The sequence below is a fragment of the Megascapheus bottae genome, chromosome X, assembly GCF_031878675.1.
Source record: "Megascapheus bottae isolate mThoBot1 chromosome X, mThoBot2.hap1, whole genome shotgun sequence".
In the NCBI taxonomy this organism is placed as follows: domain Eukaryota; kingdom Metazoa; phylum Chordata; class Mammalia; order Rodentia; family Geomyidae; genus Megascapheus; species Megascapheus bottae.
Genome location: NC_143547.1, coordinates 104,708,160 through 104,735,019, shown reverse-complemented (window position 1 = coordinate 104,735,019; position 26,860 = coordinate 104,708,160). Strand labels below are relative to the sequence as shown.

General features: G+C 47.4%; 1 protein-coding gene across 1 annotated transcript; it reads right to left on the bottom strand.

Annotated features, from left to right (window-relative positions):
• On the bottom strand, positions 1–26,744 carry Abcd1 (ATP binding cassette subfamily D member 1). Its single transcript, XM_090325789.1, has 10 exons — positions 25,466–26,744; positions 20,980–21,160; positions 8,431–8,579; positions 8,183–8,351; positions 6,878–6,972; positions 3,457–3,602; positions 2,873–3,018; positions 1,701–1,785; positions 1,365–1,490; positions 1–1,264 (listed from the first exon to the last, which is right to left on the bottom strand). The coding sequence occupies exons 1-10, from the start codon at positions 26,357–26,359 to the stop codon at positions 1,030–1,032; spliced, it is 2,226 nt and encodes a 741-aa protein (XP_090181915.1). The 5' UTR covers positions 26,360–26,744; the 3' UTR covers positions 1–1,029.
• Positions 26,745–26,860: the final 116 nt, after the last annotated feature.

Here is a 26,860-nt window from a genome sequence, read left to right as displayed (position 1 = left end):
TCTTTACTGAGGTGACTGGGGACCAAGGGGACTGAAAAGGAGGGGGGGGGTGCCTCAGCCCAAAGGCTGAAGGTTTGGGAAAGGCACACAGTGGCAGTGGGGTCTATCCCTCTGTGAGGGCTGGCTTGGCAGAGACAGTGCCCCCTGGGACCCCTCTTTGGCACTAAGCTGAGCACGTGGTGCCCTCACTCCCTCCTGACAGGCAGAGGGCTCCCCCTGGTGGTGGCTGGCAGTGTAGGCTGGCGGGGGTGGGGTGGGGTCGGGTTTGGCACAAGAGGCTAGTCAGCCCAAGAGACAGTGCTTGGCCACCTCTTGCACTGGCAGGTAGGTACTTATGTTGGCAATAAAGACAACTACAAACGGAATCCACTAAGCTAAGCTGTAGTGGGCAAGAAGGCTAGGGAGGAGAGAGCTGGGGAGGCTGTGTCATATTCTCCCCTATGCCTCTCCAGAGTACCAGGAAGGAGAGGACACAGACCCAGGGTTCCGACTGACTCAAGGCCCCATTTGGCTGCTTCCATGGCAGGAAGGGCACTCTATGGGGACAAAAGCCTTTGCTAGGGTGACAACAGACACATGGATCGTGGGATTTTCAAGGGAGCAGAAGAAGTAATGGGGATTTGAGTTTTAGGGGGGCCATGACCCACAGTTGCCAGACTCACCAGACTCCGGTGGGCTGCTGTGAACCGGGCCAGTGGAGGGCCTTGCACCCTTGCTATGGCTCAACCATACTTGATATGGGGTCAGGATTGGGGAACCTTAGTCCCCGTACTTGCTCCCCAGAGAAAAGTAAAGGACTCACTGCCCTGAACAGGCACAGGTATCTTGGAGCGAACCCCAGGATGAGGGTGGAGGCAGGAGAAGGGACATGGGCTTCCTATAGTTTCTTGGGAAGGGCAGGCCCCAGGCTAGGGGGCCTGGGAGGAGGGAGAGGCATGCAGGGGTGGCGAGGGCAGGTGGTAGCTGCTATTGCTTCCTTCATGTGATCCGAGAGCCTAGGCAGGGGTGGGGCTAGGCATTGGGTCTGGGTCAAGTTGGGATGCTTGGACCTGGGAGGCTGGCTGCAGAGGTCTTCTCTGGGGCCACTGCCTCACCCAGAATCTGGCGGAGCTCTTGGAGGCGCCCCTGAATTTTGGGAATGCCAGCCAGCTGCTGCTCCAGACGTTGCTTCTCCTCAGTCAAGCTCAGGCGAGTGGCCGAGTCTAGCTTCTCAAACTTCCAGCCACCTTCCCCATCAAACTGTAGTAAGTGCGTGTGATACTTCCTGGTCAAGAGAAAGACAGAAAGCTTGCTGGAAGCTGCCCTTTCCACCTCAGGTGGCAGCTCCCCACCCTTGTCCAAAAGCAGCTTCACAAGGCCCTTACCACAGGGATGGCCGGTGGGTGATGGAGAGCAGAGCGATGCCTGCGTCCTTGGCTGCCTGGAAGATCTTTCCCTCCACGTCTATGCTCACAGCACTGGTGCACTCATCCAAGAGGGCGTACTTGGGCCTTGGAGGTGAGGAGCCAACGGGAAGAGGCTGTGGACCCCCTATTGCTGATCCCGGCCCCAGTTCCTGGACTGCTCCTTGTAGCCCATGGCCCTACTAGGTTTGTTAGGATCAAGGCTGTGTCTGATAGCTCTGTTCTTTTTGTAGGAGGCCCCAGGGAGCACCCATTTGTCCTTATTGCTGGCTCTGGGCAGCCATCCCCAGGGCTCACCTGTGATAGAACATGCGGGCCATACCAATTCTCTGCTTCTCGCCCCCGGAGAGCACGTCCTTCCAGTCACACACGGCCTCCCAACCTGGGCAAGGGGCAAGGGGCAAGGGACTCTGTTCAACTTCAACAAAGGCCCAGTCTGTACCAGGGGAGGACTGATGGAAACACGTGGCAGTCTAGCTCCAGGTCTCAGCCTCCTGAGAAGCTACGATTATAGGCATGAGCTACCAGCACCCAGCTATATGTTTTTGCTTTTGTCTTTTTTTTTTTTGGTCAGTTGTGAGGCTTGAACTCAAAGTCTAAGTGCTGTCCCTCAGCTCCTTTTTGCTCAAGGCTTGCACTTTACCACCTTGAGACACAGCACTACTTCCTATTTTCTGGTGGTTAATTGGACGTAAGAGTATCAGGGACTTTCCTGCCTTGGCTGACTTTGAATCATGATCCGCAGATCTCAGCCTCTTGAGTAGCTAGGGTTATGGGCTAGCATGAGCTACCAGTGCCCAGCTTTTATTTGTTGTTGGTTGGGGCCTGGGTGCTGTCTCTGAGCTCTTTTGAGACTAGTGTTCTACCATGTTGAGCCACAGTGCCACTCTCGTAAGTCTTTTCTTTTCTCAAACACCTTTTCTCACAACCTGTCCCTCCTTCCTGAGCTTTATTTCCCCAGAGTCCCCTCTTACTCTACTCTCCCTATCACATTTCAACAGAAACACTATGCACAACCAGGCTTACCCTTCCCTGAGGAGGCCCAGTTTGCTGAAAACCTCTGCGGGGGTTCTAATCCCTCCCCAGGAAAGCCAGTGTTCTCTCTGTGAACTAGTATCTTCCTGTCCCCAAGCCCTGGCTGCATGCACCCTGTTCTGGGCTCTCCTAGCTTGCAGACAGGCCTACCACTTGGTCAGTGTTCCACTTCTACAGGTCTTGGCTCAGACTTCTCTCCCATAACATGAATACCCCTTCCCTGGTGCATGGGCACTGCTTAGGGCCACCTGTTTACAGGCTGTCCTCCCTGGAAAGTGTGTCTCAAGGCAGGCACTTTGGACTCTAGGATGCACAGATAACCTTCATTCCCTACATTGGGGAAAAAGTCCAGAAGTGTAGGTGGCAGCAGGATCTTGGGACAAAGGGTGATAAAGTGTTCTATGCAGGGATGATAAGTCCCATCCCCGCCCTACCTCCTTCTCTTTGCAGTATGTGGTGGAGGTGTACAATGTCCAAGATGGCTTCCAGCTGTTGGTCCGAGTAGCCTTTCCTTCTCATGTCTTCCACTGAGTCTGGGTAGATTACCTGGTCACGCAAGGAGCCCACGGACATGTAGGGCCTGTGGGAAAGCTGTATGTCTACTGAGGGCAGAGTGCCTGAGTTTCCCTAACTGTTCTGCCTGAGCCCACTCTGTGGTAGCCTTGGCTGTGGACAATGAAGCCAGACCTGCAACAGAGCCTTCCAAGTAATGGCCATACCATATCCATGCACCCCCAACTTACACATGAATACGCGCATGCACACACATCTATGGGCCTGAGTGCAAGAACCCCCACCCAGATCTGCAATGGAGGGAGAACGAGGCTGGGTTCCTGGTTTGTTTGGCTCTGGGAAAGCGTCTTTTTGTCCTCTTCAAAGAGGGTAGACTCTGTCCTTTCCTAGGCCTCTGTTGTAAACTTCCAGGTGCTCAGGTAGGAAGATGTAGGGGAAAGACAAGGAACAGGGCTCCACACCAGCTGCTTGCTGAAGAGGTCTCGGCAGTGGCAGGCTTCCTTACCTCTGAGGGATGTAGAACATGCGCTGGGGTGGGGGCTTGTAGAGCACGCCGCCGTATGTGGGCCACAGCCCGCCCAGGATCCGGAACAAAGAGCTCTTGCCGCAACCGTTGGGGCCTGTGATGAGCAAGTGCATGCCCTCTTCCACCTGTGGATGCAGCAAAGTGTGGCAGCGGCCTCACAAAGGTTCTTACATCCAAGACTGGCAGGTAGGCACAGTCTCAGCAGGTACCCTAGGCTGGCCTGGAACTGACAATCCTCTTGTCTCAGCCTCCCAGTATTAGGATTACATTAGAGGCATGTATCAAGACACTTCATGGGGTAGGCTATTCTGCATCTTGATCTTTTGTTGTATGTATGCTGGTCCTGGGGTTTAGCTCAAGATCTGGGTACTGTCCCTGAGCTTTTCTGCTCAAGGCTAGTACTCTACCATTTTACTTCTGGCTTTTTCACTGCTTCATTGGAGGTAGAAGTCTTATGGAATTTCCTATGGGCTACTTGAACTGTGATCCTCAGATCTCAGCCTCCTGAATAGCTAGGATTACAAATATGCCTGGCAAGGTATTTAATAATCTTTTGATAAGTAAAAGCAAAGCCAGAGAGGTCAGATCCAATGTCCAGAGCCCTAACTAGATGCCTGGCCTAGAATACAGGGAAATGGACAAGAGCTGGCCCTGTCCCCGGAGGCCTTGACATGTCTGGAAAACATGGGACCAACACCAGAAGAAGAGTATATTTTACTACAGGTGAATAAATGAGTATATTCCAAGACTCTGGGTTTTAGCCTCAATCCTATCCAAGTCTCACTTTACCCAGAATCCAAATTCAAGATCAAGAGCCTCAGCCCCTTTTAGAAATTGTCCCTAGGAAAGGCATTTTCTTCACAATCCTAAATTGAACATTTAACACCCCCCACTCCGCAGCTGCTTATCTCCCTGTCCTCTTGGTCTTCTCTGACTTCACAGGGTCTTGAATTAGCCAATCACATTATCCCTACTGAGTACGGAAACAGTTGTAGGAAGGAGAGGTGAGTACACGGAGACAGCTTTTGTGTTATCAGATTTCCAATCAGATTTCCGTTCAGCTCCAGGACAGAGAATACTTGGGGCACCCTAGTACAGAGAACCCCAGGCCATCACCAGCATCATCGTACTTAGTCCCTTACTATCAGTGTGAGTGCTTATATATCTGTGAAAAAGAATAATACAGTGCATAGGACTCCTGGAAAAAAAATCAATGTACTGATCTTTGCTATTTTAGGCAATGTTCGTGCTATGGGTTGAGCCATGATGGATTCTAAATTTTTATATTAAAATCTGAATCTCTAGTACCTCAGCAGGTGACCTTACTTGAAATAGGCGATAGATGATCAAATTAGATCACATGGAGTCATACTGGAATGAGGCAGAACTGATTCAATGTGAACTTACAACTGGGAGTTTGGAACACAGACACAGAGACGCATACACAGAGAGAGAATGCCATGTAAAAATGGAGGCAGAGAGTAGGATGATGTAACGCAAGCAGAGAACACCAGCAACTGCCAGAAAACCAGAAGCTGGGTGAGTCCTGGGACAGACAGACTCCCTCAGACCCCAAAGAAGGATCCCCATCTTGTGCCCTTGATCTAGACTTGTGCTCCCCCAGAGTTGGAAGAGTCCTTAACTGCTGTTAAAGCCACCTGGTCTGTGGTGCTTTGCTAGAGCATCCTCAAGGCACACAAGTGTGTAACCATCAACTCTGAGGGAAGAATGGGCAAGAGGGCTTTTGGATTATGCAGGACCTTGTCCCTGCTCTTCCACAGGCGATTTCCTTCTTCCTACCTGGCATTGCTCTCTAACCAGCTAAAGCTTGCTCAACAGGCCTTCAGTATCTTTGCTTTCTTTGGCTTTGCTGAGTCTAGCCTGGAAACTACCACTGTCAAGGGTGGTAAGGCTCACACCACCATGACTCTGTGTGCTATATGGGGTAACACCATATGTCCTGCCTCCAACTGGCTCTCACGACTTCTTTCTCCTCTTCCTCCCCTCCAGTCTCAGCCCCCTCAGCAGACACAGGCAGCAGCTGGGGCATTCCTACCTCTTCCTGTCTCTTCCCTAATTCCTCCCCTGTTGAGAAACATAACACGACATAGTACACTTGCCTACTGGAAAGAAAACCCAATGTGCTTTTCAGCCACTGTTCCCCACTTGAGTGTTCACCCTAAGAATGGGGACACTTGCTTTGTCCAGCCCACTTCCTCCATTCACCTAAAGGTTTAAGTCTCTAGTCCAGAGTTCAGAGAACACTGGCTGTCCCCATGCACTAGTCTTAATTCACTGCTCCCTGGTTCTATCAAAGCCCTGCCTGGACTCAGAGCTACATCAGTGTTTTCTTTCCTTGCTTTCCTTTTTTATTTTTTGTGCTGATCCTGGGGTTTGAACTCAGGGCCAGGGCTCTGTCTATCCCTGACCCCACCCCTTTTTTTAATCCATCATGGGGCTTAAACTCAGAGCCTGGGTGCTTATCCCTGAGCTTTTTCTGCTCAAGACTAGCATTCTACCACTCTGAGACACAGCATCACTTCCACCACTTCTGGTTTTCTTCTGGTTAACTGAAGATAAGTCTCAGAACTTCCTTGATCGGCTGGCTTCCAACCTCAATCCTCAGATCTCAGCCTCCAGAGCAGCTAGAATTACAGGCATAAGCCATCAGTGCCCAGCTTTGCCTGACCTTTTTGCTCGATGCCATTGCTTTACCACTTGACCCATCGCTGTACTTTCAGACTTTTTGGTAGTTTCTAGTGGAGATAATAGTCTCAGACTTTCCTGTCTGAGCTTGCTTCAAATGGTGATCCTCAAGTCTTAGCCTCCAGAATAGCTAGGATTACAAATATGAGGCATCTCCCCACTCCTATCTCATTTCTTTTCCTTCATCTCTCCAGGGCCAGAGAGCCCTCCCCAATGAATACCTGTGTCTACCACACAGACTCTGCTAGGGATATCTCAAAGCAGATGGAATAGGACCAGAGACTGCACAGGAGAGGGGCCCAGGTGGGAGAGTGGCGATCTTCTACCCCTTTGGAGAGGAGAGGAAAGAGCTGGAGAGGAACCAGAGCTCTCAAGTCTTGGCTTTCTTAGGATGGAGGAGAGCAGACAATGATCAGGCTAAGATCGCTTGGGTAACCCTTGGCCAATCCTGGTAACTGCTAGTTGTTGTTGTTGTTTTATCTGCTCTGACTCCTACAGATACATTGATTTCTCACTGTAACCTTAGCCTACCTGCCACGCAGAGCTGGAGACAATGATTACTGTCAGCATAGTTAGGTGGTAAGCCAAGGGCTGGGGCTTGCAGATGCAAATGGGATGCATACCTAGGCTTTATCTGCTTAGCTCAGCCCAGTCAGCACTTTTGAGTCAGACACCCCTCCTCCACTTGACCTACCCTGATGTTGAGGCTGGACACTACCACATCTCCTGTGGGTGTGATGATGGGGATATTCTCACAGATAATTCCCTGCTCCACATCCACCACCTGGCCTGCAGAGAAAAATGCAAGGAAGAGGAAGCAGCATTTACATGGGTTCCTATGCCCTGGAGGACCTCTGTCACCCCCTTGGCACAGGCTTATCCACCCCTAATACCCATCCATGGATTCTGGAACAGTGTGGTAAAGTCCAGAACACTTTGGGAAAGTAGCCAGGTCTTCTAACAAGTTGACCTCTGCCCTTAGTATCTACTACCATGCTTCTGTGTTGTCACTATGGCTTTGGTCCTCTGGAACATGAGGCATTGTTACTCCTGCTCTGTGTCTGCCCATTTCCTGGGTACCATCTTTTTTTTGTGGTTGGTAGTGGGACTTGAACTCGGCCTGGGTGCTGTTCTTGAGCTGTTGAGCACAAGGCTACTGTCCTACCCCTTTAGCCACAGCACCATTTCTGGTTTTCTAGTGGTTAATTGTAGACAAGAGTCTCACAGATTTTAGTTCCTGGGCTGGCTTTGAACTGAGAAACTCAGATCTCATTCTCCTGAGTGGCTGGGATTACAGGTGTGAGCCACTGTGCCCTGCTCTGGGTACCATCTTAAAGGCTTCTCCAATGTCTAGTCTAATACTCAGACTAGGTAGAGTCTCTCCTATGCTCACACATTGCCTTGAACTTTCTATGGGTGTCTGCAGATTTGTGTGATCTCCTATAATCAGGGCCCACACTCCTCTCTAAAAAAAATTGATTAGGAGCCGGTAGTTTGACCTAGTGGTAGAGTGCTTGCCTAGTGTGCACGAAGACCCAGGTTTGATCCCTCGGTACCACATCCATAGAAACAAGCCAGAGGTGGTGCTGAGGCTCAAATGGTAGAGCTCTAGCCTTGAGAAAGTCCAAGGACAGTGCTCAGGCCCTGAGCTCAAGCCCAGGACTGGCAAAATAAAATTGATTAGCTTACACTATTTACACATGTTTACATTGTGTTCCATTAGTCTCCCCTTATCCCCCGCCCCCACCTCCCTTACTTGCCTCTCTTTCTTAACTAGTAATCTAGGCCAGGGCTCTCAGGAGGGCAGATTAGCAGCTTAGCTGGCAGCTACTGCTTGGAGAAGACAGGCTGCTTGGCCAGCACCTCTTCTGAAGAAACCGTCTTCAGGGACCCAACTCATTCGGCAGCCCTCCCATCCTCTTTGGACTCAGCTGGCTGGGTTGCTCAGTGGGAGGCAGAAACAAGAGGAAGCACTGTGCATGGCGATACAACATCTCACCTTGGATCTTCAAGGGCCCCTCAATGTGGATACCAGATCGTATCATGGCTCCAGACCCAGTTTGACCATCCTCTGGTTCCCCAGGCCTCTTGAAACGACAGTGCTGGACATCTTCAAACACCTGGAACATCTCATACACCCGGGCTGTGTAGCCAGCCAGCTCTGTTACCTGTAGGGAGGCCAGCATGGGCTTAGCCTGGGCTACTGTGGGGCACAGCTAGGAATGGGCTGCATTGTACTGGGGTTACCTCCTTGTAGGAAGACATGATCCGCTCAGTGGCATCTGCAGCAGCTGTGAGGAGGTTGCGGGCAATGGTGAAGGCTTCTGTACGCTCACTTACAAGCTCCTCTTCCTGTTCCTCCTGCTGGAAAGCTGCCTTCCTCGTCGTTTCTGAGTCTGTGAGCCACGGGAGAAGGAAGGGGAGACAGAGGAAAGTAAAAAGCCTCCATAGGGAAGATGAGTCATGCACAAATTGTGCTGGTATAGCCAGATACATATGCACAAGTAACCATGCCCTGCCATCTTCACAAATGAAAATGAACTGTAAGAGGTTCACAGGTCAATGTGAAGAACTAAAACTATAAAACTCTTACAGAAGAGAACAATGTCTGTATTCTAGCTACTCAGGAAGCTGAGATCTGACAATCATGGTTCAAAGCCTGCCAAGGCAAGAAAATCTGGGAGACTATCTCCAATTAAGTGGAAGTGTCGCTGTGGCTCAAGTGGTAGTCCACTAGTTTTGAGCAAAAAAGAGCTCAGAAATAGCGCTCGTGCTCACAATTCGAGCCCCAGGACAGACATAAAAAAAAAACACAGTGAAAAGCATCATGAGTTTGGATAACACATAATTGGATGACACCAAAGGCACAAGAAACCAAGGAAAGACAAATGAACTGAATTTCATAAAAATTAAATAAACTTGGTAACTTGGAGGTGTGATTCAAATGGTAGAGTAAAAAATTAAAGTCCAAACCCTGGTACTAGAAAATAAAGAAACAACAAAAATTTTGCCAGGCTGGGCCGGAGTGTGGCCTAGTGGTAGACTGTTTGCCTAGCATGCATGAAGACCCGGGTTCGATTCCACTCTTCAGTACCACATACATAGAAAAAGCCAAAAGTGGTGCTGTGGCTCCAGTGGTAGAGCTCTAGCCTTGAGAAAACCCATGGACAGTGCTCAGGCTCTGAGTTCAAGTGCCAGTGGCTCATGTCTATAATACTAGGTTGCTGAGACCTGGAGGATCACATTTTGTTTATTTGTTTGTTTTTCAAAGTGTAGTTTTAGATGTTTTCTTTTTTGGTACTGCAAATTGAACCCAGGACATTATACATGCTAGGCAAGCAGCTTGCCTCTGAACTACAGGATCACATTTTGAAGCCAGCAAGACTCATCTCCAGTTACCCAGAAAACTGTCAGACTGGAAGTATGGCTCAAGTGGTAGAACACTAGACTGAGAAAAACAAGCCAAGTGAGTATCAGGCCCCTGAGTTCAAGCCCTGGTATCAGCAACTCCCTCTAAGAACCAACCCCCTGCAAACCCCCCATATTTGGGCATTAAAGGACATCGCCATGCAAGTAAAAACAGACTAGAGGGGCCGGGAGTTTGGCCTAGTGGTTAAAGTGCTTGCCTAGCATGCATGAAGACCCGGGTTCGATTCCTCGGTACCACATACATAGAAAAAAGCCAGACGTGGTGCTGAGGCTCAAGTGGTAGAGCTCTAGCCTTGAGAAAGTCCAAGGACAGTGCTCAGGCCCTGAGCTCAAGCCCAGGACTGGCAAAAACAAAAAAAAAACAAAAAAAAACCAGACTAGAGACATAGCTTAATAGCAGACTGCCTGCTGAACAAGCATGAAGAACTGAGTTCAAACTCAAGTATTGAAAAAAAAGGTTGTAGGCAAACTACTTATTGGGAGAGAATATTTGTAAATTACCTATCTGGTAAAGAATAATGCCAAAAATAAAAAAGAACTTTCTTTTTTTTGCCAATCCTGGGGCTTGAATTCAGGGCCTAGGCACTGTCCTTGAGCTTTACTTTTTTTTGTGAGTCATGAGGCTTGAACTCGGCCTGGGCACTGTCTCTGAGCTCTTCAGCTCAAGGCTACTGCCCTACTCTTCAGCCAAGCCCCATTTCCTGCTTTCTAGAGGTTAGTTGGACACAAGGGTCTCACATTCTTTTGTGTCTGGGCTGGCTTTGAACCTTGATCCTCAGATCTCAGCCTCCTGAGTAGCTAGGATTACACTTGTGAACCAACGTGCCAGGCTGTCCTTGAGCTTTCTTAAGGCTAGCACTCTACCACTTGAGCCACAGCACCACTTCTGGATTTTTCTGTGTATGTGGTACAGAGGAATTGAACCCAGGGCCCCATGCATATTAGGCAAGCACTCTACCACTAGGCCTCACTCCCGGCCCCCCAAAAAGAGCTTTTATAATTTAACAACGAACAGAAAAATAACCCAGTCACATAATAGGCTAAGAATGTGAATAGACACTTTTCCACATAAGATATATAAAGGACCAGTAATGTCATGAAATATGTGTAACATCAATACTTTAAGGCAAATGTAAATCAATACTACCTCATCCCCTCATCACTACAGTTGGGGAGGCTGTAAGGGAGATAACAACAATCACTGGCCAAACGAGAAGTTGGACTATCATTTTCTGCTGGTAGGAGATAAAATGGTACATCACTGTGGAAAACAGCTTCTCACAAAGTTCAACAAAGAACCACTGTAAGGACCTGGAAAGTATATTCCTAGATAAGTTTGCAAAAGAAATAACAAAAAATAGCATCACTATTTATAATAGCCTAAACTAGAAGTCTATCAATAGGTAAATAAAGAAAGAGCAGTATATACATACAGTAGAATATGACTCAGTCATAAAAAAGAAGAAAGTGCTAATTCTTCTTACAATACAAATGAACCTTGAAACAATTATGCTCAATGGAAGAAGCCAATCATCAAAGGTCAACCATATGACTACATTACTATGAAATGTCCAGAATAAGCGAATCCATAGAAATAGGAAGCACATCAGTGGGTACAGAGTTTGAGCAAGAGGGAACTGATAATAAATCTAGTTTCGTGTGTGTGTGTGTGTGTGTGTTCTGGCACCAGGGCTTGAACTCAGGATCTTAGGCTATCATTGGACTTTTTTATTGTGCCAGTTTTGGCTTTGAACTCCAGGCCTGGACACTGACCTTGAGCACTTTTGCCCAAGGTAGCACTTTACCGCTTGAGCCACATCATCACTTCCAGCTTTTTCTGTGTACGTGGTACTGAGGAATCGAACTCAGGGGTTTCATGTATGCTAGACAAGCGTTCTGTCCACATTCTTGGACCCATCAGTGGACATTTTTTCTGTCAGTCCTGGGGCTTGAACTCTGAGCCTGGGCACTGTCATGGAGCATTTTCAAGTCTAGTCCCTCAGTGGACTTTTATAAATGGCCGCAGCTCTACTACTTGAGCAATGCTTTCAGTCCAGAATTTTGCTGGACAATTGGAGACAGTCTGTCACACTCTTCTGCTTTGGGTAACTTTGATCTGCAATTCTTAACTCTCACCTTTTTGAGTAGTTAGGATTATAGGTATGAGCTTGGAACTTGTTTGCGGGATGATAAATGTTCAGAATTTTGATGAGATGGTGGTTGCCAAACTCTATGAATATATTGATAACTACTGAATTATATTTCTTCATTGTGCTGATCCTGGGGCATCAACTCAGGGCTTGGATGTTGTCTCTCAGCTTTTTTTGTTCAAGCCTAACATTCTACAGGTTGAGATACAGCTCCACTTCTGGCTTTTCCATGGTTCATTGGAGACAAGTCTCACAGACCTTCTAGGCTAGACTGGCTTTGAACCCTGATTCTCAGATGTATGCTAGGATTATAGGCATAAGCCACCATTGCCTGGCACTATGCCATGGTTTCTATTTTTCATGCTAATGATCACTTTCTGTTTTCTTCTAACAGCTTCTCTTATCTAAATCTGCTTTTCTGTCACAATCTAGACTCCATAGCCTCAATCTCTTCAGTGACAGCATGGACTCACTTAAATCTTAGGATTAAATTTTTTGTTGTTGTTGTTGTTGTAGTGGGGCGCCAGTGGCTCATACCCGTAATGCTAGCTCCTCCGGAGGCTGAGATATGAGGATCATGGTTCAAAGCCAGCCCAGGCAAGAAAGTCCATGTGACTCTTATCTCCAATTAATCACCAGAAAACCGGAAGAGGCACTATGGGTCATAGTGGTAGAGTGCTAGACTTGAACTGAAGAGCTCAGGGACAGCGCCCAGGCCCACAGTTCAGCACCATAACCAAAAAAAAAAATTCTTATTATAAAGGTTATAGTTACATAAGTCAGGTAATGAGTACATTTCTTCTTGAATAATGTCATCCCTTTCCTCACACTCTCCCAATTGTGGGAGTTTTATATAAGTAATCTGGTGGAGAGCAAGGATGAGGCTGACTCTGTGGATCTTGAGGTAGAGATGACTGAGAAGGGATCACTCACTGGGGAGGTTCCACAGGTCCTGGGGCTGAAAAAGATTCTGAAATTGAGCCTCATAGATCAACAGCAAGGGAAGGGTAAGGAGAAAAGTGGTCAGAGTTAACTCAGAGTAGTACAAGGCCAGGTGCTGGTGGCTCGGGTCTATAACCCTAGCTACTCAGGAGGCTGAGATCTGAGGATCGAGGCTCAAAGCCATCCTGGACAGACCAATCTATGAGATTCTAACTCCAATTAACCAACACAAAACTGGAATTGGAGGCATGGTTCAAGACATAGAGTACCAGCTGTTAATGAAAAAAACCAAGCAAGAGCTCAAAGACTTGATTCCAAGCTTGAGTATACACATACATGCATGAACATACAAGTAGCACAAAGTAGAAATGGGAGAAAGGGGCATTGCTTCCTAAGGCCTGGCCAGGGAAACCAGGGCAATGAACTTGGTGTGTGTGTGTGGGGGTGGCCATCAATTGTCAAAGTCTAAGATCCTGGACCTTTTTTCCCACCATGCTCTAGGACACAGTCCCACCAGGTATGAAAGACAGCAGCACTCCTCCTTGTGACCTGAGAGCTGGAAAGTCAGTATGGACAAAGCAGAAGGGGCTGTGGTCTTTGTGAGAGAGCCACTGTAGCTATGGCTGGAATCTTCCTGGAGATAGAAGTCACTGTATCCTGTAGATCCCTTTTAAGCCTCTATGGAGTTACAGCCCCTAATCCCTCTCCTCAGTCCTCTGGACTTTGCACACTAGCAAAGCAAAAGTTACCTAAATCTTTCCCAGTAGTTACGGACACGCTTCTTCCCAAGTTCCATGAAGCACTGAGAGCTCTCACTGACTATTGGGGAAACAGTAGGGAAAAAAAGACAACAAGCTGGCCACTGGTGGCTCACACTTGTAATCCTAGCTACTCAGGAGGCTAAGATCTGACCATCAGGGTTTGAAGCCAGGCTGGGAAAGAAAGTCTGTGAGACTCTTATCTCCAATGAATGATTTCTCAAAAGCCAGAATTGGAGCTACAGCTCAAGTGATAGGAGCACTAGCTTTAAAAAATATTTTAATTATTTAACTTTATTGTTAACGTGATGTACAGAGAGGGGTTACACTTACATACATAAGGTATTGAGTACATTTTTTCTTGAACATTATTACCTACTCCCTCATTTTTCTTCACCCCCCACCAGAGCTCTAGCTTGGAGTAAAAAAAAATTCTCAGGGGCGCTGGGCCCTCTAGAAAAAGGAAGTGGGGCTTGGCTCAAGGGTAGGGTAGTAGCCTTGAGCTGAAGAGCTCAGGGACAACAGCCAGGCCCAGAGTTCAAGCTCCATGACCGAACAAAAAAAAAATCTAAGGGCCACCTCCCAGGTCCTGAGTTAAGCCCCAGGACTGACAAAAAGCAAAACAGAGAAACTTCTTACCATCATGCAGTTTAATGTGGAAAGCAGAGAGAGGGAAATACAACAAAGAGGAGATATACAGAGTGTTCAATATTTAGGGGAGCAGGATGGAAGGTGAGGTGGAAAAATGTGTGCTGGTCAAGACAGGCTTTGCCTAAGGGCAGCCTGGGAACAAAGCTCTGATGAGAGGGTAGCAAAGGAAAGGGCATCCTGGCAGAAAATGTATCAGGTCTCAAGTGCCTGAGGCCAAAGCATGCCTGGTATTTAGAGGAATAACAAGGAGGTTACTAAGATGGAAATGGGACAAGCAAGGGGGCAAGCAAGGAAGGTGAAATTTCCTTTGTGTGTTTTCCAAAGGTGACTATGAGTGATGGGGGAAGGGATAGAGACAGAATTTCCCACAAGCCTACTATAGCAGAGGCTTCAAAAAGTTCTAGACTACTTCAACACTTGTTTGTTAAACGTAACATTTGAAATATGATATAAAAATCAATGTTAATAAATTCTTTAATAAAAAAAAGTTCTAGAATATGGGGCCGGGAGTTTGGCCTAGCATGCATGAAGAGCCCGGTTTGATTCCTAGGTACCATATATATAGAAAAAGCCAGAAGTGCCAGGCACGGTGACTCATGCCCATAATCCTAGCTACTCAAGATCTGAAGATCAGTGTTCAAAGCCCAGCCCAGGCACTGAAAAGTCCAGAAAACCGGAAATTGCACTGTGGATAAAGTGGTAGGGTGGTAGCCTTGAGCTAAAGACTTCATGGACAATGCCCAGGCCCAGAATTCAAGTCCCAAGACTGGCAAAAAGAAAAATAAAAAGAAAGAAAAGAAAAATAAAAAAAGGCAGAAGTGGTCTGTGGTTCAAGTGGTAGAGCTCTAGCCTTGAGAATGTTCAAGCCCTAGGACTGGCCAAATGAGAAAATGAGAAGTGGGGCTGTGTCTCCAGGGATAGGGCAATAGCCTTGAGCTGAAGAGCTTAGGGACAGCGCCCAGGTGCAGAGTTCAAGCCCCATGATCCACCAAAAAAAAGAAAAAGAAAAAAAAGCTCAGGGACAGAGGACAGGGCATGGAATTTGGCCTAGTGGTAGAGTGCTTGCCCAGAATGCACTCTAGACTAGGACTGGCAAAAATAAACAAACAAATAACAACAAAGAAGTATTTCTGGTACTGAGAAACAGCCTAGTGGTGAATGTAAATAATGTATGGGGCCGGGAGTTTGGCCAACTAGTAAGAGTGCTTGACTAGCATGCACAAAGCCCTGGGCTCCTGGGAACCACAGACATAGAAAAAGCCAGAAGTGGTGCTGTGGTAGAGTTCTCGCATTGAGAAAACTCAAGGACAATACTCAGGCCCGGAGTTCAAGCTCTGGGACTGGCAAAAACAAACAAAACAAAACAAAAAATGCTCGGTTATAGCATCCAGACCCTGAATTCAAGACCCAGGATTGGCATACATATAAAAAAAGACCTAGGCGAGCTAGTTGCTGCTGGTTCCTGTCTGTTATCCTAGCTACTCAAGAGGCTGAGGTCTGAGGATGGTGGTTTGAAGCCAGAGTGGACAGAAAATTCTTTGAGACTCTATCTCCAATTAACCACTCAAACAAATCCAGAAGTGGAGTTGTGACTCATGTGGCAGAGAGCCAGCCTTGAGCATAAAAGCTCAGGGTAAGTGCCTAGGTCCTAAATTCAAAACCAGGACTAATGCATACATGTGTACACACACATACAGACATGTCCTAGGCCTTTAGAGGAGGAAACAACCTTCCCAGAAATAGGCTGTGATTTGTCTAGTATTATCCAGGGAAAAGTTGCTGCAGGCACTTCCTCTTGGTTGGTTTTCTTCTGGGTTGGTCCACATTCTCTGGCCAAGGTGCGTGGAATGGGTGAGATACCTGAAACAAGGCCACTTTGCGTGTGTAGACTTCCAGAATTAGACTTTTCTTCCAGGGAAAAGAGACTCAAAGGAGAAATATAGATAGCTGAGGATTTGGAAACTCAAATAGGAAGAGGATTAAAGAGATTTCATGTATTTTTTTTGCCAGTCTTGGGATTTGAATTCAGGGCCTCAGCACTATCCTTGGGCTTTCTCAAGGCTAGTGTTCTACCATTGATCCTCAGCACCAATTCTGGCTTTTTCTGACCATGTGGTACCAAGGAATTGAACTCAAGGCTTCATGCATGCTAGGCAGGCCCTCTACCATTAGGCCATACTCCCAGCTCCGTTTTTCAAATATGTCATGTGCGATATATATAACTGACAACTCTTTTGCTGCTGAACTGTATAAACTATCACACCCTTTAAAACACAGTTGTGCTTGAAGGAAAGCAAGGAATATTAGCAGAAAAAAAGAAGCAAGTAGCCAAAGCACCTCTTTGAACCTCCAAGAGAAACAGGAAGTCTCACTGGCTTTCTTACAAAACATGTCTTGTAAGAATTTGTAATTATGTATTTGGGGTTCAAATGAATACTACCTCCAAGCTCAGGAACACCCCCATCCTGCTTAAATGGAAAGGTTAACAGGAACATGGCCTCCAACCAGTTAATTACCCTCAAGTGCTTTGCTGAGACAAAAGCAGATGTATACCAAGTAATTACACTCTCATGGAGGGTGAGGGTATAACAAGGAAATGATCTACCATGAGTGAGGACCAACAGACAGAAGGCAAAAGTAGATTCAAGAACCTAAGAAAAACTGTTGGATAGACAATAAGTATTATTATTATTATGATAAACATGCACAAAAGAAGTGATGGGAACACTGGGTATTGGCAACTCAGACCCATAATCCTAGCTACTCAAGAGGCTGAGATATGAGAATTGAGGCTTGGTGAACAGCCTAGGTAAGCAAATCATGGAGATTCATATTTCCAAATAACCAGCAAAAAGCTAGAAGTAGAGGTGTAGATCACATGGTATAGTGCCAGCTGTGAGTGAAAAACCTGAGGAAGGTTAAGCCTGAAGTTCAAGTAGCAGTACCAACACACACACACACACACGCACACACACACACGCGCTCGCGCGCACACACACATACACACACGCACACACACACGCGCGCGCGCACACACACACATACACACACGCACACACACACACACACAAAGTTGTGGGAAAGATGATAAAATAAGACAGTTGTGCTCTCAGAAGGCTGAGATCTGAGGATTGCAGTTTGAAGCCAGCCCTGTTAGGAAAGTCTGTGAATTTTTTTTGCCAGTTCTTGGGCTTGTACTCAGAGCCTGAGCACTGTCCTTGAGCTTCTTTTGCTCAAAACTAGCACTCTACTACTTGAGCCACAGCACCACTTCTGGCTTTTTCTGTGTATGTGGTATCAAGGAATTGAACTGAGGGCTTCATGCATGGTAGGCAAGCACTCTACCACAAAGCCATACTCCTGGCCTATGAAACTCTTATCTTCAATATACTGCTCATAAAAACCCCTGAAGAAGTGGCACTGTGGCTCAAGTGGCAGAGAACCAGTCTTGAACAAAGGAAGCTCTGGGATAGCATCGACACTGAGGTCAAGCCTGAGGACCAGCAAAGAAAAAAAGAAGAAAGAAAAGAAAAAAGAAAGGAAAGGAAGGAAGAAAGGAGAGAGCAAGTATAAAAGACCCCAAGTTCAAAATCCAGTATGTCCCCCAAAAGAAATAGAATAACCAGTGCAAAAAAGGACTAGACATGCTGGGAGCATGGCCTAGTGGTAGAGTGCTTGCCTAGCATGCATGAAGCCCTGGGTTTGATTCCTTAATACCACACACAGAGAAATAGCCAGAAGTGGTGTTGTGGCTCAAGTTGTAGAGTCCTAGCCTTGAGAAAGACCAAGGACAATGCCTATGGTCTGAATTCAAGCTCTAGGACTGGCATAAAAAAAGACTGGACAGAAATGCAGATGTGGTTCAAGTGACTGAAAATCTGCCTTGAGGAGCAAAGTCAAGTGAGAGCATGAGGTCCTGAATTTAAGATTTAGCAGCAACACTTCCTATATAAACAGACAAAAAAAAGACTGGAGGCAAGTTGCAGTAGAGTACTTGACTTGCAAGTACAACCGTTTGATTTTACACTGCAGTATGGTCTAAATCAATCAGTTAATACAATAAAGAATTTTTCTATTTTCAAATTTTTGTGTGAAGCAGACTCTAAGACAGAAATGTAAAAATAATCATATTAGACATGGCTGAAAAGAAAACAAATGAACTAGAAAATTAGTGAGCAGGAAGAAGATTGAAAAACATGAATAAAGGACATACAAGCAGGACAAACAGAAACTCATGTCTAAATATACACTAAGAATGCCAAAGAAAGATACCCTGAGAGAAACACAGATATACTAGTAGTAACTAATATCAAGGGTAAGGAACATCTAGCTTTTGAAATAATTTGCTACATAACAGAATGGACAGGCATGCTTCTTCTATGCTTTGCATTGGCTGCCTGTATTGACAATATTGTCTGTAAATGATGTCATAAACACCCAATTGGGCCTTGACAGAATAAAAGTTCCCCACTCTTGACTGATAACAGACTTTACAACAACTACAAAAAAAAGAAATATTGGGGGTGGGGGGAAGGAAATGGGGACCAAGACATAAGAAACGGTATCAATGTATGTGAAGTAATGTACCTTCTATCTGGTGAATATAATATAACCCTTCTATTAATTACGATAAAAATATATGAAAAAAAGAAATATTGGAAGTAGAGTTGTGGCTCAAGTTAGTAAGAATGCTAGCCTTGAGCAAAAAAGTCAAGTGAGAGCACAGGCCCTCTTAGTTCAAAGTCCAATATCACTACACACATATACACACACAAGAAAAATCGAATATTGTCAAAGGGCTGGGAGAAATTAACTGTTCCTCTACATTCCTATATCCAACCTACTTTAGCTTTGGAAAAAGGATAAAAGAGGACATCAAAATAATTGCGAATATTCCCTGGTAAAATCTTCACTGAAAGAACTTTTAGTTGGGCATGAGTCATTCTCAGAGAACATAATGAGAACCTAAGTTAAACAAAACAACAATGGCAAATAACAACAACAACAACAAAACAATAACAAAAAAAACAACCTTCAAGCCACTCCCTGGTGGGATGGCTCAAGCCTGTAATCCTGACTACTCAGGAGGCTGAGATCTGAGGGTCACAGTTCAAAGCCAATCCGCAACAAGAAGGTCTATGGGACTCTTACTTCCTATAACAACCAACAAGCTGGAAGTGGAAGATGAGGCTCAGGTAGTTGAGCCCTAGCCTTGAGCAAAAGAAGCTCAAGGACAGCTCCCGGGCCCTGAGTTCAAGTCTCAGGACTAACACACACACACACACACACACACACACACACACACACACACACACACACACACCTCCAAACTATTAAAAGCACCTCTCCAAACTTTTAAAAGATGTCTCTCTGGAAGAATGGAACACAGAAGAGACAAATGAGTGGTGGAGTGCTTGCCTAGCATGCAATGACGCTCTAGGTTCAATTCCTCAATAATACAGAAACAGAAAAAGCTGGAAGTAGTGCTGTGGCTCACATGATAGAAGGTCAGGGAAAGTGCCCAGGCCTTGAGTTAAGGTCCTAGAAATAGCTTAAAAAAGAATGGAATGTCAAGAAGAGAAATCAGTATACACGAGGTTGAGTTTATACAGGCATTCACCAGAAAAAGCAATATCCAAAAATGAAAACCACATGAATCCAAACTTCACAATGGCTGTAGTGACATGTAAGACAGGTTTTCTTCTCTAAGGTAAAATGTTTCTAAGGTGTAAGAGGAGGAGAGCTATTGATTAACCTATGACTGCTTTTAAGAACCTAGAGCAGCATGTTAACCTTCTCAAGGGTAGCTACTGAATGCCTGAAAATCGAATGAATAAACCATAAGCCAGTAGAAGAACAAATGGAATAAAGACAAGTAGAAGCTTGGCACTAGTAGCTCACACCTGTAATTCTACTTTCTCAGGAAGCTGAGATCTTAGGATCACAGTTCGAGGCAGCCCTGGCAGGAAAGTTCCAGAGAGCAATCTCCAATTGACCACCAAAAAACCAGAATTACAGCTATGGCTCAAGTGGAAGAGCACCAGCCTTTAACAAAAAGCTAAGGGACAGTACCTAGATCCTGAGTTCAAGCCCCAATACTGGTGTACATGATGCCATGTATGTGCATACACACACAACCTAACCATTACCAATACCCCCCCCAAAAAACTAAAAGAAGTGGTAACACAGGTTTTCTACCATCTTCTCCCCAAAAGTCCTTTAAATAGAAGTCTCTATGATCTGTAATCTGTAAGAACTGTTTTAGGTGTGGGAAAACCATGGCTGGGGTAAGGAAAGGGTTCACCCAAGGTACTCCCCACAACTTATTTCCGAGTTGAAGTTGTGGTGAGCATAGGCACAGGTGGGCAAATGTACACACATGTGGCTAAAGAGCATGTGGTAGCTGGGCACCAGTGGCTCATGCATGTAATTCTAACTACTCAGGTGGCTGAAATCTGAGGATTCCAGTTCAAAGTTAGCCAGAGCAGAAAAGATTGTGAGACTTATCTCCAGTAAACTAATCAGAAAAAACTGGAAGTCCTGCTGTGGCTCAAGTGGTAGAGCTCTAGCCTTGACCAAAAACAGACTCAGGGACAGCATCCAGACCCTGAGTTCAAGCCCCATAACTGGAAAAAATAAAATAAAAAAAAGGCATGCGGTATTTCTAAGTTGTGGTCCTAGGCTCAGCTGCGGGTACTAAGGAGCATGAGATGTATGCAGGGCCAAAGGCAATAAGAATCTATGAGGAGAGCCTGCCTCTGGCAATCTAGGATGCTACTAGGTCCTCAATGCCCCAAGTAAAAGGGGCAAGTGTGCCAACTGAATTCCACAAGCCCGGCTCCAGCCCCGGGAGTCTTGACTCTCACCTGACTCTGAGTGGCCAGTGGCGGTGATGATGGGGACAGCCACCATGAGCAGGCCTGAGGCACTCCACACATATTTCATGAGGAATTGCTCCAGCATGACATACCACAGGCGTTCCAGCAGGATGAGGTTGATCTGAGAAGCCAGGTCTTGATAGGAGTGCTGTAGCAGTGCTAGTTCCACCTGCAGGGACAGTGCACATTCAGAGGCCTTGTGACAACTCCCGTGGGGGAGTAAAAGTCCCCAAATATTGCTCACATGCATCCTAATGCTATTTCATGGCCATTACAAGGCTAAGAGCTGGGGGATTACAATTAGGTGGGGTTGAGTCTCAAACAAGTAATGGTGGTAATGGTACTACAAACACCTCAGCATAGCTACCCCATTTTTTTTGCCATTCATGGGGCCTGAGATCAGGGCCTGACCACTATCCTTGGTTTTTCTCAAGGCTAGAGCTGTACCACTTGAGCCACAACACCACTTCCAATTTTCTTTTTTATGTATGTGGTACCAAGGAATTAAACCTAGGTGTCCATGTATGCTAGGGAAGCACTCTACCAGTAGGCCAAACATCTGTTCCCCCCACCTCCATAGCTACTCTTTGTTCCAACTATCAGTCTAATTGGGATAGCCATCACTCTCTTCTCTGTATCCCGGGGAATTTGTGGTTGCTAGGACAGCAACTTTTCTATCCTCTACTGAGCCCATTTCTTTGGGTTCCCTCTTAGCACCATTCTTCTGCCCTTCTCACCCAGGTACCTCCTCTCCCTGGAAGTGATCAGCTCCTAAATTTTCTATCCTGTATGAAGCAAAGACTAGCACAGGGAAGAAAATCACGATGCTCCTCATTTTGAAAAATTCAGTTCAGTCTAACCTACTGAGGTGTCCCTTCCTGCTACCTGTCAGAGTACTTCTCTGTGAGAAACTTGTACTGTATTTCCCCACCAAAACCATGAGAATACACTCCCAAGCTGGCCTCTACCTCACGTTGCCTCTTCTTCCCTTAGCAGTGGTTAGGCCTCTCCTATTTCCTTTTCTTTTTTGCGGGGTGGGGGGGGGAGGTTGGTTGTGGGACTTGAACTCTGGTCCAGGGCACTGTCCCTGAGCGCTTCAGCTCAAGGCTACTGTCTGACCCCTTGAGCCACAGCACCACTTCCAGTTTTCTGGTGGTTAATTGGAGATAAGAATCTCATGGACTTTTTAGTGCCCAGGCTGGCTTTGAACCTCGATCCTCAGATCTCAGCCTCCTGATTAGGTAGGATTACAGGTGTGAGACACTGTGCCCAGCTTCCTACTTCCTTTCTGCACACACTGTTTCTACAGGGGGGGTGACAGCAGCACACAGGCAGTGGATTCCAGAAATGTGGAGAAATGCTTATAGCAAGGTAGCTAGGGGGTCTTGGATTTCCCAGCTTGGTCCAGGTGCCTATGCTCTAGTCTTGCCTATATGTCCAGGTGATGACAGCTCCCCACTGTGGTACTATTCGCCAAGTGCTTTCATGTCTTTTCTATTTGGCTTTCTTTCTTTTCCTTTCTTCCTTCCCCTCCTTCCTTTCCTCCCTCCTTCCCTCCTTCCATTCCTTCCTATCTTTTCTTTCTGTCTTCTCTCTCTCTCTCTCTCTCTCTCTCTCTCTCTCTCTCTCTCTCTCTCTCTCTCTCTCTCTCTCTCTCTCTCTCTCTCTCTCTCTCTCTCTCTCTGTACTAGTTTAAATTCAGGGTCCCATGGTCTGTTGGCTTGCTCTGCTGGTGCTTTACCATCTGAGGTACGAATCCAGCTCCACTTTGTGGAGTTTATTTTGGAAATAGAGTCTCCTGGATTTTGTTTCCCATCCTCATTTTAAACTATAATCCTCTGAATTTTAGCTTCCTGCATAGTCAGGATTATAGGCATGAGCCACTGGAGACAACCTCCATTAGATTCTCACAGGTCTCATTGCATCTATATTTTCATATTCATTATAAAACACTGACACCCAGAAAGACAAAATGACCTGCCCAAGCAAGAGATATCAAGTAGTAAAAAAATGTGGAGCACACTGGCAGGAATGTTAAGGCAACTAGATTCTTTTTTTTTTTTCTGGTCGTGGGGCTTGAACTCAGGGACTGGGTGCTGTCCCTGAACATCTTTGTGCTTAAGGCTAGTGTTCTACCCCTTGAGCCACAGTGCCACTTCCACCTTTTCCTGAGTAACTTATTGGAGGTAAGCATCTCACTGCAATCCGCAGACTTCAGCTTCCTGAGTAGCTAGGATGACCACGTGAGCCACTGATGCCAAGTTCAGATTCTTTTATTTTTTTCTACTCCTGGGCCTTGAACTCAGGGTCTGAGCTCTGTCCTTGGACTTTTTTAAGGCTAGAGCTCTATCACATGAGCCGTTGTACTATCTCTGGCTTTTTCTATGAATGTGGTAGCAAGGAATCGAAACTGGGTCTTTATGTACATTAGGCAAGCTCTCTATGTCTAGGCCAAACTAGGCCCCAGTTTAGATTCTTAAAATGATGCTTCAACTTATTTATTTTTTGGTGGTAGTACTGGGAATTAAGCTCAAAATCCCTTGTTCTCATTGTGTGTTTCCTACTCACAACTAGTACCCTACTATTTGAGCCACACCTAGTCCAATGCTTTGATGTATGAAGAAATGCTTACTTTGTTCTCAAACAAGAGACTGTGTACATATGTATGTACAAACCATATGTGTATTAAAATAAATGACCATATTTGAAAACCTAGTATGAACAAAATGCACTGCTATTTTCCCTCTAGCCAGTCACTTTTGCCCTTCTGCCCTAACCTATTGATCTAAGACTTGGCCTATGTCCACAGTGACATTAACTAGTGGGACTGGATTGGGCCCCAGGCCAGCACAGAAAGTTCAATGAACTCACCTCTGTATATGTGTGTGTGTGTGTGTGTGTGTGTGTGTGTGTGTGTGTGTGTGTGAAGCACACATCATCTAAGATAGCTTTCCAGCCAAGGCATATATACAGGTCAAGGATGCACACAGGGGCTCTCTGCAATTGAATGCACCTTGGCAACCAATCATACTATTTCTTGATGAAAGCCCAGAGGAAGTCCTTCAAAACACCAGTGCCCTGCTGTCCTCACCAACTCAGCTGCTCACATAGCTGAGCTTTATTCAGGCCCAACCTATGTTTCCTGAAGTGTGCACACCTCACTGACTACTCTGGTAATCTAGGCTTGTACTACTAGGAGCTGGCAGGAGTGATAGCCAAGGCTGATTATGTAGCTGCCGGTAATATGCCAGGCATCTCACCCAAGGCTACAGCTGCTTGCCAAAGCCTTGCAGCCTGGCATATGGGGAAAAGAGAAAGGGAGAGAGGATTACAATTGAAGGCCAAGCACTTTTTCACCCCATCAGAAACTTAGCATTAGCCAGGACGCTCCTCTCTGAAAATACAATGTGAACAGTCCCACAACACACATGATTTTGAATCTGGGATTCCAAGTGTACACTACCATGTCAGAGGACAAAGTAAAAATCAGAAGCAAGCCTGCCTCTCTGAATGATGTACCGCCAAAGAGACAAGATAAGGGCAAGAGGCAGCCTGACCCACGGAATGTACACTGTCTTTCAGGAGATGGGTGCCATTCTGCCCCTCCCCCCACCATAGGGGAACTGAAACCTGAGTTGCAGTGAGCAGGGCTTGAAACAGCTGCAACGCCAGACTCAAGGAAGGGGAGGGGCTGCAGCAAGATAAAGGGAGAATTGGCCTGGAGTAACCTTTCCTAGCCTGGTCCACTGGTCCCAGGCCCAGCCCTGGAAGGAGACAGAGCAGAGCTCTAGGCCTGGGCCGGACAAACAGGCAGCCATGCTGAGGGCTGGGAAACTGCTGGGTGGGCAGGAAGTGTGTTCCGCCTCCGGGGCGGCTGGGCCAGGCATTTCTGAATGAGGGCTGCTGCCAGACAGCTAGCTGGCTAGTGGCCAGACAAAGTGGTCGCCAGCTGGGCAGGCCCTGGGTCTTTTGGCCGTGACCCTGAGAACCAGCACAGCTACGGCCTCTATGCTGGATGCTGCTCATTAACCTCTGCTTGGGCTGAGTCATGCCCATAATGCTCTCCTGCCCATCCAATCAGCTCTGCTGGATGCTGGCCTTCAAAGGGCACAGCGACGCAGCAGAGGCTGGCAGCAGGCTGTGTCCCACCGTCCCTGCTTCCAGATGGTTGGGCTGCAGTAGTGGAGTAAACTGAAGCCATAGTGGTTCAGTGTGTGATCCACTGCTCCAAGTCTAGGACAAAGCTCAGGAAGGAAGCAGAAGTGGCTGGAGCCAGCCCCGGGTACTGCTATACAGTGGTCCTTCTCTGTTTCCACCCCTAAAGCCTTGGCCAGGTCAGGCCCTCCTGTCCTTCCCATATCTCCCATGGCCTGTGCATACTCAAAGCATCACCCACTTGCTCAAAGCTGGCAATCCTGAGCTCCCCACTCATCCACCCACTCTGCCATGTTCCCAGCACCCTAACTAGCCCCACCTCATGGCCCCCATAGAAGGCGATTTCTTCTGAGTTGGCCACCACACGAGAATGCATGTAGCGTAGCTCCCCCTTCCGCCGTGCCTCCTCTGCCACCAGCTCCCCAAACTTAGGTGAGAAGGCTCGAAGCACGTTGGCTGTGAGGAACACCACGAGGCCAGCGATGGCCGAGGGCCAGGCAGTGCCAGCTCCACGGGAGCGGGCTGCTCTAACCAAGGTGTAAGAGGTCACAGCCACATCCAGGAGTGGTTTGGTCAGGTTGGAGTAGAGGTGGGCCACCGAGGCAGCAAAGGCCACCACATCCTCAGTCAGTGACTGGTCAGGGTTGCGCAGCCGCCCGTCCATGTTGCTCACACGGTAGTAGGTCTGCTGGGTGAAGTAGAGGCTGTAGGCATGGTCCACCAGACGGCTTCGGAAGGCCAAGGCCAGCTGGCCCTCCAGATAGCGAATGGCACTGTTGATGAAGGTAGCAGGCAGGGCGATGAGGAGCCACTGCAGCAGCTGCCAGCTGAAGGCTCGTGGGTCCTTGCGAACGATGCAGCGGGCTAGTCGTCCGTCTAGGCGGGCCACGTACACGGACAAGAAAGTTCGGCTTACCAGGGCCGCAGAGTGCAGCGCCAGGAGTCCTGATTCTCGACACAAGATTCGAGGAAACAGCAGTCGTAGCAGCACCAGAAGCCGTCGCAGGAATACTCGGTTCATACCAGTCTTGGCTGCTGTGGCCGCAGAGGTCTCCTGCGTGGGTTCCCCAGCTGGCACTTGAGGGCCCCTGGCCAGGCACTGTCGCACCAAAGGGTAGATTTTGTGCACGCCGTAGGCTGTGAGCGCCAGGACCATGGCTGTGCGCTTCAGCATGGTTGCCCGAGAGGGCCGTGGAGTGGAGAGCACCGGCATGTCACCTGGGATGGCTGGCAGGCTTGGGCTGGGACTTGGTGCTCAAGGCAGCAGTTGAGGCAGATGCTGGAAGGTAGGGCTCTTGCTCTGACCGCGGGTTCGTTGTCTAGGCAACAGGAAACCTTGCAGTGGTGTCTGAGACGGTCGTTTTAGGTACCCTGGGTGGTGCTGGGGCTCCTGGTATGGTGGACTCTTCAAGGCAACCCAGGTGGAGAAACTTGTCTTCCCTCTACTATCAGCCCTTTAGCCCCCGAGGTCAGAGCTCGGGAGGTCTGGGCAGAGAGGGCGTCTAATTCGCCTCTACCTTCTCCTCCTGTCTGCCTCCCTGGTGACGCCCCTCCCGGGGGCACAGGGGCACAGGGCGCGTCAGTCTGCTCTGCTGCCTAGCTGAAACGACAGTCCAGGCCAGAATCTCCACCCAGGCCAGAATCTCCACCCACCCACCCCTCCCCAGAGGCGAGTCCAGGGAAGGGGAGGAGGCAGAGGAGGAACAAGGGGCGG

Bases quoted from the DNA above. Each gene is read 5' to 3' on its own strand.
- Abcd1 (XM_090325789.1), bottom strand. From the start codon at position 26,359: ATGCCGGTGCTCTCCACTCCACGGCCCTCTCGGGCAACCATGCTGAAG. The intron at 8,580-20,979 runs GTGAGAGTCAAG...CGTGGCTCACAG, and splicing joins CACTGGCCACTCAGAGTCAG to ACTCAGAAACGACGAGGAAG. The intron at 1,265-1,364 runs GTAAGGGCCTTG...TCTCTTGACCAG, and splicing joins ACCCACCGGCCATCCCTGTG to GAAGTATCACACGCACTTAC.